General features: G+C 38.5%; 2 protein-coding genes across 8 annotated transcripts; one reads left to right on the forward strand and one right to left on the reverse strand.

The window, feature by feature from the left end:
* The first annotated feature begins 224 nt into the window (after nucleotides 1-224).
* Nucleotides 225-1578, forward strand: LOC135640484 (transcription repressor MYB6-like). The gene is made up of 3 exons (XM_065154951.1): nucleotides 225-461; nucleotides 611-740; nucleotides 860-1578. Exons 1-3 carry the CDS (start codon nucleotides 329-331, stop codon nucleotides 1494-1496), a joined length of 900 nt encoding a protein of 299 aa, XP_065011023.1. The 5' UTR covers nucleotides 225-328; the 3' UTR covers nucleotides 1497-1578.
* A 708-nt stretch (nucleotides 1579-2286) lies between these two features.
* On the reverse strand, nucleotides 2287-9681 carry LOC135581629 (uncharacterized). Of its 7 annotated transcripts, none has more exons than XM_065153357.1 (8): nucleotides 9054-9681; nucleotides 6971-7073; nucleotides 6763-6828; nucleotides 4707-4862; nucleotides 4536-4632; nucleotides 3665-3841; nucleotides 3312-3394; nucleotides 2287-3219 (listed from the first exon to the last, which is right to left on the reverse strand). In XM_065153357.1, exons 1-6 carry the CDS (start codon nucleotides 9574-9576, stop codon nucleotides 3707-3709), a joined length of 1080 nt encoding a protein of 359 aa, XP_065009429.1. In that variant the 5' UTR covers nucleotides 9577-9681; the 3' UTR covers nucleotides 2287-3219; nucleotides 3312-3394; nucleotides 3665-3706. The 7 variants fall into 7 exon arrangements, with proteins under 7 accessions (XP_065009429.1, XP_065009430.1, XP_065009428.1 ...); XM_065153358.1 differs by having other exon boundaries at nucleotides 2287-3222; XM_065153356.1 differs by having other exon boundaries at nucleotides 3312-3480.
* Between the last annotated feature and the right edge of the window lie 1290 nt (nucleotides 9682-10971).

Raw genomic sequence — 10971 nt, forward strand, 5'->3', positions numbered from 1 at the left:
CAAACTGGCAAGCAGTTGCTGCCTCATCTAGGTCTCCATATTGAGTCATCCTAGTACAACCACTCCACATTAAATTCCTCACCAGGGTATCCATCTCCTGGCACTACTGCAGACCTGCATGGGGGTTTCAGTGATAAGGCTAGACCCATGACTCTCTCTCTCTCTCTCTCCCTCTCTATTTTTCTTCAACATCCTTTTCCCTCTAGTTGGGTGATGTTTGGCACTTGACACAGTGTCGTTTTTTGGCATGTGTGGCAGGATCACAGGAGGAGAGGCACTCAAGTTGAAAGGTAGGAGAAGGGTGGGGGAAGAAGTTGGCAACTAATAGATGGGCCATCACTCATGCTGCAACAAGCAAAAGGTCAGGAGGGGCCTCTGGTCACCTGAGGAAGATGAGAAGCTCATAAAGTACATTTCCACCTACGGCCATGGTTGCTGGAGCTCAGTCCCGAGATTAGCAGGTTCTTTTCTACATGACAACATCTGATTTAGAACTTGACATGTTACTTTCTTCCACCTTCTTCCTTTTCTACTGTGTGTGCGCGCGCGCGTGTGTGCGTGTTTGGTGTGTGGGACTTTGCAAGATGTGAATGAATTGGCAATGGCGCAGGGCTGCAAAGATGTGGCAAAAGCTGCAGGCTTAGATGGATCAATTATCTCAGACCTGACTTGAAAAGAGGGAGCTTCACTCCCCAAGAAGAATCTCTAATAATTGAGCTCCACAGAATGCTTGGCAACAGGTAATAGGGTTTACGGTCTTCTCCTTCCTACAGAAAACTAGGCAACAGTATCTGATTTCCCATTCCAAGTGTGTGGTTCACAGTGTCATCATCATAGGATCATATCGTCTCTTCTGCAGATGGTCACAGATAGCCAAGCAACTCCCAGGAAGAACAGACAACGAGGTCAAGAACTTCTGGAACTCCACCATAAAGAAGAAACTCGTCTCTCAGGCCATGGATAACCTCAACCCCATGCCTTGTGCTGATGAACTGCTACCATTGAGCACGTATCGAAATCAGCTCTTCTGTGGCCCGGAGCAGTATTACTTCCTGAATGGAATCAACCTCCCGGTAGGCTACGACAGCCCTGACCTGCCCGGCTTCGTCGTCGATGGTGTAACTTCCAGCTCGACGTGGTCTTTGGATCCTCGCCATCACAACCACCTGCAACACAACAACAACAACGGCAACAATCTCCTGGTGTTCAACGAAGAACTCACGCTTCCTTTGCATTACACAGAAGCCATTAAACATGCAACCACAAGTTTCGCAGTCAACTGCGATCAATCCCTGGAGACCCAGGACTCGATCATCCAGTGTTTTGCGGCACCGAATGAGTGCCCTAACGCCCGGCCTCTCTCGAACAACCCTCAGGGTTCCATAAACACGGTGAGGTTCAAGGATGCGATCATGGCGTCATCGTCTGCACCAGCGGTGGTGCTCGGTGACAGCCTCGCTGATATCTCTGGTGTGCAAACTCATTGGATAGAGTAGGGCGTAGGTTCTCCTGGACAAGAATAAAGGTCGTATAAATCTGGATAGAAAATTAACATGGAGAAGAGAAGATCGAGTTGCTGCCGCTATCATGTAAGCGTTAAATATGCATACATCAGTGTGGGAGCCTTCTTAGAACTGTCAGATCGACATTTTAATATATATATATATATATATATATATATATATATATATATATATTGGTGGCAGTCTATGCCTTGTAATGGATAATGGATACAAGAGAAGAGCAACATCTGTGGTACGTCATGCATCGCTGTCTTTCTGTAATGTTTTCTTGGGTTTTATATCCAATATCTTATTATGGTACACTTCAATTCATCTTTTTGGTCCATAAATACTTGGAGGAGAACATTATAATACTAATCCTTGAACTTGGGAGAACATTTTAATTGGGTTTTGGTTTGTCTTTTGACACTTTCAATATTATTAATATTTCATCCAAATTTTATTGTTAGGTTTCTTATATAAATCTTGCCAAAAGTTGGTCTGAGTTGAACAATAAGGGGATTATCGATCCGACATAAATATTAATGACAAACATTACCTAATGTACCTATATCAAAATTGGCCAATCATAGTCTGCATATATTGAATCTTGACATTTTAACCAAAAAAGTTTCAATTCTTCATTCCCTTTTTCTACAACTATCACATTGAGTTTAATTTTAAAAAATCAAGCAAACATAATTTTTATTAATTTAAAGTAGGTTAAAAAGATGAATCAAATTATTTAGTGAAATTAGCTTGCTATCAATGATTAACCTCAGAATTTGATTGGAATAAGAATCAATCGACATATACAAGAATCTAAAAGTCTAAACAAAGTTTGCTCAAAGAATATTGATGTGATCAGAATGCTTGGTCTCATCAACAAGTACTTATCTGTCTCTCTCATCCCATCTCTAGAGTGATGACCAGTACAGTGAATAGTCCAACTCAATTAAAGCACCGATACCAAAAGCATGACGAACTGAAACCACTGCACGGGGAATTTACCAGAAGTACCTCCTCATAGAATTAAATGCCAGCATCGCATAAATCCCCCTCTGTGCTTTTGCCTCCTCTCCTTTCGAGTTTGCTGGCATTTGGAGGAGGCACGAACATATGGACAAATGATATAAGTGTCTTACTGCATACTGTTCAACATTGCATGTGATCGGTGAGGGGGAAGACAGACCCTTGCAATGGAGGAAGCCTGGTCTGCTTCCACTGGGCAAACCATTAAGTTAAAACAGTGACATAATAGATAGAACAAGAAACAAGGCGTTTAGTTCATGTTGTGTCTACTACCTTTTACCTTTATGATTCCAACTCAGATTGCTGGGCGAAGCCTCGATGCAAGCATATGCAACATAGGTTCGTAATCTCAGATTACTCTATGAATGAGATCAGTTGGTGCAAGCGTAGGTTTCCACAAATATGCACAGTACATGAATCCTAGTATAAATTTTTTTGGAGACACTAATAGTCTCTGCAACACAAGAATTTTTCATCATCAACTTTGCTGTCATTCTAGGGGGGAATGCATTGATTTACATGATGAAAACAAATTGGCTGATTGAACAGTCACCACCAATCTCTTAAGAGGATGGCTGCTTGGAAAATTGTACTTCATCAGAGAAAAGTAGAGTAGCAGAAGGACCAGTCTAATCCATGAATCAATCATCAAGAGAAGCAAATCATCAATCGGCTGAGAGCTTGGCTGCTTGGAGAAAGGTAACTCTTTATCAGAGAGAACTATCATGTTAGGCCAGTCTAACTGTAAATATGTTACAATGCATAAAGTGTACCTACCATCAGACAACCTGTTCCACAAAGTAAAGCTAGGATGGCGATTGGCACCCTTAGCTGTCATTTACTGGTAGTGGCTGGAGCAGCTGCAAAATTCATATTAGTGAAACAAGACTGACTGGGTAGCATGCAGAGAATGGCTCACTGACCATAAATAATCATGTGCCAAGAGCTGAACGGTTTGTAAAGATAAAGTTAGTTGACAAGGAAAAACAAAACGTGGAATTTAAAATTTTGACATTTAAAGTGCACCATATAAATGGAAAATATATCGCTTCTTTAGTAATCAACTTAAAGGAGCCCAGTGCTGAGCAGGTGATCTTCAAGAGCACATTTGCCGGAAACGAAGAACTCACTCGCTGTTGCTCATTGAAACCCAGTGTGCAACTTGTGGAGCATTAGCGGAATTCATCATGATAATCGAAATCATCAAAGTCTTCATCTTCATCATCACTAAAGATAGAACTATAGAACACATACGGGTGTTCTATCATCTCCTTCAAACTTAGCTGGCTGTCTCTATCTGAATCAGCCTGAAACATTAGAAGAGGAAAAGAACAAAAGGAAAACGTCACTTCAAACGCATTGCAACTTTATACCATGTTAGCACAAACAAAAAATCTGATTGCTGAAAGCACAACCATATACAGTTTAGGGCATAAAAGAAACTGTAAATTGCAGACCATGGCAATTATCAAGGGTTAGAAGCAGTGCCATGAATGAAATAAAATAACACTTATCTGCTGAGAAATATGGCATGTGATGATACTTAATTTAGCAGGATATGTTCATTTATATGCAAAGGAAATCTGCAATTTCCTATTTTAGTTTTTCCCTATACAACACAAATCTAATTCTTAATTACCAACCAACATGAATCATAATTATCACTAGTACAAAAACAACGGGTGGAAGAGGATATGGAATAGCTAATACTAACAACATAATCTGAAGACCATAAGCTCGACAATATAATAACAAGAGAATGGTGATTCCGGCAAGCCATTTTTTGACAATCATGTTATGGGGTTTGCCTAAAGGCAAATCCCTCAGACAAGAAGCTAAAGACATGAAGTTGCATGATGAAAAAAAATGAAAGAGTTAATGCTGACATTTCAAACGCCTGTGACTTTGACAATATAAAGTGAAAATTGTCTGATCTGCATCGCGATATCCAAGGATATTACTTTTTAAGCATAGATGATCCAGGATATAGGAAATACAAACCTCTGAAAGTGCATAATCAGCTTGTTGTTTTGCATAGTAGCGTTCAGAATGGTGAATTTTACCAATCACACCAACGAGGTCATCTCCCGATAAGAACCTATACCAAGTACCAAATATAAGCACTATTAATAAGCTTCCAATTGCTTAGTCAATAGTTTTCCAGATTTATACCCATCATTGTCCTGGTCAAGCCTTGAAAATAACATTTTTGCTTGTCCTAAGGTGGCAGAATGATTGTAGGGTCCGTCATCATCTCGTATCGAGTCAAATAATCCAACAAAGTATTCTTTGAAGTTAAGCTTCCCATCTTCATCTCCATCTTTTTGTCTGGAAGGATATATTTAGGAGCCAACAAACATTAGATTACCAACATATAGTTTCAGAAAGTAACAAAAAACTACAACATGCAGATTATCAAATAGCTCAATCTGCCAACTCTATTTTCATGTAAGAAACAAAGGAGAAAAGAAATTTGTTAAAAAGCTTCTCTAAACATTTATTATTCTGCATAGTGTATTCTTTTGGTTGCTAGGTGATATGGGGATGATGACAGAATCTGACTTAACACTAGATAACATGAAAGTTGACATTTCAATGCCAATTCTGTACTGAATTGTGTAAAAGTAATTAAGATTTATCTTAATTAAGTGACTGAAACTCTACACAACGAAATCCAAAGAAAGAAGAATGAAGCAACATGGAACAGTCGTAAAAACAAATATTATAGAGTTTGGCCTTACCTGGACAGTTAAAATCGAAGAACGTAAGAAAGAAACATGGAATAGTTGTAATAAAAAATATATCAGAATTTGGCCTAACACCAATTCTGTGTCAATATATCAAATATCTAAAAATAAATTAATATTTGTGACCTATTCTACACCTTTGAGGCTAAAGAGTGTTTCATGAATTATTGCCTCGACATTGCATTCATCATTTTTGGGTCATCCACATCTTATTTAGTAAGGATATAAGTGTTCCACAGAATTATATGAAACATCACTCTTCAGTGTAGTGACATTGTAAGCAGCACATCGTCATTCAAGTTCTTTACATGCAGAGACACACAGGTATGTATGGATGCATGTACAGAACTGTCAGTTGCATCATCAATCATGTTAACATCAACACTGCAACACATCATTGCACAGCATAAAAAAATTTCAGAACCAATAGGTGAGCTTCGGATGGTTTTAGCTGTATCTCAATTATAAAGGTGGACTCTGCGTAATGACAAACCTATGAAATTATCACTCTAGAAAATATATACCAACTTCCAATTCTTCCATTCAAAGACAACAGATTGTTCCATGCACAAAAAAGAACTTCCTTTATCTCGGATGTGAACAACTTCTGATTGGGCACCGTAAGTGTTGATTTTCAGTAACCAACAACTGTATCCTGGTTTGACTTGTTTCATTACTATCTGCTGAATAAGTAAAAAGAGAAATTCCTAAACCCCTTTTTCCACCAGGTGGCCAATGCAAGTGATAGCCCATCAATGTCTCTGGCTGCTTATATTTCCATTTCTTCTTTGTATGCTGCAAGACCTTGTAGCACTATGAGGCAGTGCCACACACAAGGCTCCCATGATTTGGCTGTTGCAGGTGCATTATGTATATGCAACCCTGCCTGTGCACAGGCTAATTTTGTTGCTTGGATCCTTGATATCTAGGTTGCAAATGATGTTAGGGGGCTAACAAATGGCATCATATATTTCAATTATATAACAGTGTGGTAGATCTTATTCACACTATCTTGCGGGGCATGAATCGCAAAAACCCCTTTGCAGGAGTTTCGCACAAAGCAAAAATTTTGATAGTTTATGACAAAAAGCTGAGAGGAGTAGCTGAATTTAAAGAACAAATTTTTGTATTGGATCGTGATAAATAAAACCAGACAACAATGAGTGGAGCTTGTTGGTCAGATTATAGGTTTTCCAGAAAACTATGTAAATCGTAAACTAAAGACATGAAATTGAAATTAAAACAGAGTCTAACAAACTAACATAACCCTATGTTAATGCAAATTTTTATTTCTTGGATCCATACTATGCTAGCTTCGCAATAGTTAAATGGATAAACTATATACAAACAACATGAAATAAGTAATTGAAAGATTGCACAAGTATCTGCTTATGTTGTAGATAACTGCTTGTACCTAAAGAGACATTAGATTGATAAAATAATGAACCTCAAAAGTTCAAAGATAAATGAAAGAGTTGCACCTTATTTCTTCTTTGCACAGCCACTGGATCAGTTTTGGGTTGCCACTGTCAGCAGGGTGTAGGAAGCTGAAGAAGCAGAAATAGATTTAGAAGAAAGGTAAAAAGGATAGTACAAGAACAACAACAAAACCATAAATCCCAAATATTTGGGGTCAGCTAGAAAGGTAAAAAGGATACAAGTCAAAAATAACAATTCTCAATAACCTACTCATTGAATTCGGTCAAATTCAAAAGTCCATTTCCATCAGTATCTGAGGCATTGAAGTGATCTTCCTTCCACCATCCCGTTTCATCAACAGGCGAAGCTTTAACTGGAGAATATTACATCTAACACCCACTTAGGATTATTAGATCATCCTTGGCTAGCTATATTTATGCATGCTTTAATTTTTTACTTTGGAAATCATGCACATTATCAATTGCAAACAACAAACTTCCAGAAAATAGAGAAATTTTGCATTAATTAACATTAATAAGTGTTGCAAGAATAATGCAAAACACTGTGATCAACAGAACCACATAATAAATTTTGTCCATTTACACCAGAATGTTGAGAAAATATAAATATTTTGGAAACTCAAAAGCATGAAGCAATGTTAATATAAAACTAAAATTCTTAGTAATTATAAGAATCATACAAGCTCCTAAAAAATATAAAGCCAAGTTTTTACATGGACATTGGGAAAAGATTAGAGAATTAGGTAGCCTCAAAGAATATAATATGAATAATAGATGTTGTACAGGATAGTAGTTAACTTGTGTATGTCAGCTCAAATATGAAGCTGTCCTAGGTAAACCACTATAAATGACAAAGAACTCAACAGTGAAAAAGGAGTTTGAGAAGGCTAATGACCATAATGCTTAGACTTAGATGTGGGAACAGATTATTCTCCACATGGTCCCAAGACTGTTACAGTAATTTACAAAATTTGTCTAGTAGAAATAACTTAAGATCTCACCATTAGGGTTTACTAAAGTTCCTTGAGAAAATAGTAATGTGACATTTATGAATCTCGTCTTAGATAAATACTTTCTCATAATGTCATGGCTAATTGGCACAAAAATGAAAAAACATTTGTGAATCTAAGAATAGACATCTATAGAAAACTCCCTATATTATTCAATCCCACCACTACATCTTACATATCTTATGCAAAAACAGAAGACTATGTCCCAACCATATAGGAAACCATAAGTTAAATAAAAGAGTTAGGAGTTGGATATTCCTCCAGTCAGTGGCATTTATGAGAAAGGGTTTAATTCACAGCTATAAATGACAATAAAATGACAAGTTCCAGCTGATGCTTGATATTGATAGAACAGGCCGCCTTCTTGTCATGGCTAAACAGTACAAAAAGTGCTTGTGGGACAGGTACAGAAGAAGAGCTGATTCTTCCTCCTCTTCCAAGATGTGATGGTTCTGTCATCCAAAAAGATCTCTAAATAGTTAGTATAAATTGCTACCAAAACTCCCTGACTAAACATGATCTGAGTCAGCGCAAGAAAAGTGATCTTTTGATATTGAGAAAGAAATGGATATTTTTGTCTAAAGAAGGATAAAGTGGATACACATTTCATCACAGATATGAAATTATAATAGGTTAAAAAGTTGCTCAAAGATGGACAAGCAGAAGCAGTTTCCTATATAAGTTTTGACAATTGGAACTCGCATGTGGTATCACAAAGTAGACATGATTTATCAAGAATTTTTTTTTATAATTGTAAGGGTTTAGAAAATAAAATTGCAATAATTTTCAAACGCCATGAGTTGTCATGTGTTATGCAGCAAATAGAAGCTTGAGACTTGTAGAATTAACTTCAACATTTGCATGATTAGGAAACACAGTAGGATTTCAACCATCTTACATACAAAGATTATATAAAAATAATACAAAGATTATGTAAGGAAGGTTTTTAAGCTTGTTATCAAAATAATAAAACCTGTATTAGTTACACATACTGCTATTTCACTATCTTCTTTTCATCATTAATGTCTTGGCAAGGAATCAAATGAACAAGAATCGATCAATTGCAACAGGTTCCATAACTTGCTTTTCTTAAGTTTGCGATCCACCTCATGACAAACCAAACCCGGTTAAAAGTAGTGGATTAAAGAAGCACTATGTTTCTTTGGAAATAACATATATGAATTTAGGAACAACCTACCTAAAGATGGCATCTTTCTTCTTGTAAATACTGGCAGTCAACGTAGTAACTATTAATGGTCGGGACTTGCGATTGAATGAAACCACAATACAAAGAAGACAAATCATATGAGGGATCTCACCGACCAGATTGTCGATACTCTTCAAACGAGACAAATCCGTCCCCGTTGCTGTCGCAGAGCTCCAGCTCGCGGCCGGACCGGTGGATCGCCTGCTGGGCAGCCTGCTGGAAGTTCCACTCTGCAAGCTCCGTCGAGCTCACGAACCCATCGACGGGGGCGACGTCGATGCGGGGGAAGAGGACGACGATGCGGTGGGTGATGTTGAAGCGATCCTCGCCGTCGACGTAGTCCTTGGGGTCGAAGAAGTCGTCCCATTCCGGCTGGGACTCCTCGTGGTGAGGGAGGCGGAAATGGTCCCCTTCCCACTGCCGGGCCTCGCGTCGGCGCTCGATGTCTGCGATGATGGGATCGAAGGGGATTTGATGGTGGGAGGAGGCGGAGGAGGTGTTGTGGCTGAGCTTGAGGCGGCGGTGGTGGTGCTGGCGGTGGCGGCGGGGGGTCCTCGGGGGTACGGAGGCGAGAAGCAGGAGGGTGAGGAGAGCGGCGGTGGCGTAGATTAGTATTGTGGCGGCCGACGGCTTCGCCATCGACCTTCGATCGAAAGGAGGAAAAAAAGCACAGGTGTGGGTGAGCGAAAAGGGGTGTTGGAAGATCTATTTTCACCGCGGAGGATAGTAAGCCATGGATTCGCCGTTCGCAAGCATGCTCTCGGATATATTTATGATCGGACGGTTCACGTTTGAAATGATGGGTGGGAGTGGGATCCACGTAACTGTACGGCTCTGATAAGAACTGGACGATACCGATTACAGTAGAACGCGCTCGATGTGATGACGCGGTTTGTGTGTCTCGGCCGCGGTACGAAACACAAAAAGTCTTTTATAACAACCGGGCCCCACATAAACTTCATATAACTCGGCGAATGGATAGAAAGCAGCTCACCCGTGTCGCGTCAATTAGTATAGACGGCAGAAGCCGCGACGGTGGGAACCGTCCGATTATATGCCCTTCCTTGTCTAAACCGTTCATTCATATAACGAGGTTGAATACCATATCATCGATACATAAAAGAAAAGAACGACATATCAGAAGAATTAACAAAGACTCAATGGAGTTACAAATGATTTTGCCTTTAGTAGGTTCACACAAGTATGATAATACACTAACTAAAAGATGACTCCTCACAAGTAAATTTCTCGCTTAGGCTCAAGAAATTATAAAGGTTCCAAACATCATAAAACATAAAGTAAATCAAGCAAATGATGTTATTGACAATTCTGCCACCAAATCATGGCAACGATATTGCCCAAACCATTTAGGACTTACCAGGTGGTAGGTACTAGGGCAGTGTTATAATCAAGTCTAAGACTTTTCCTTACTACCTATGTCCCACCACAACCTTCATCTAAGATAGATAGCCCAATTTTAGTCCATTTAATAGTCAAATCGTTGCCCAATTTACTTTGACCAAGGCTTTAACTCATCGATCATTCCTCGTGTGTCATCAAATCTTTCAGCACATTGATAGATTTTTCTAACATATTATTATATCTTCCCATGTATTGACTTATCCTCTAATAATCAATCGATTCTCTAGTATGAAATTTATTTTTCTAACAAGACATCTAATAATCTAACATGATATCTGTTTCTTCGATGGTTCGTACGCTATAGTCAAAGTATCTATTGTATCACTAGACTTAATTATAATATTAATTATTTAAATTTATTAATTGATCTTATCATCAAAATATAAAATTTTATAGATGCTTTTGTGTAAGGTAGACAACTTTACATGATTAAAGCTGTTTCTTTAAGACATGTTACCTAATTTTGATTTATCCAATGCTTGAAATGCGACTCTTTTCATGCTTTTATCTATTAGGTGCTATGCATGAAATTACCTAAAGAGATTACATCATGCATTGAGAGCTGTCTTTGTAGGATTAGAACACATCATATGTCCTGAGTGAATACATTAT

This window comes from Musa acuminata, chromosome BXJ3-6 (assembly GCF_036884655.1).
Source record: "Musa acuminata AAA Group cultivar baxijiao chromosome BXJ3-6, Cavendish_Baxijiao_AAA, whole genome shotgun sequence".
Taxonomy (NCBI): Eukaryota; Viridiplantae; Streptophyta; class Magnoliopsida; order Zingiberales; family Musaceae; genus Musa; species Musa acuminata.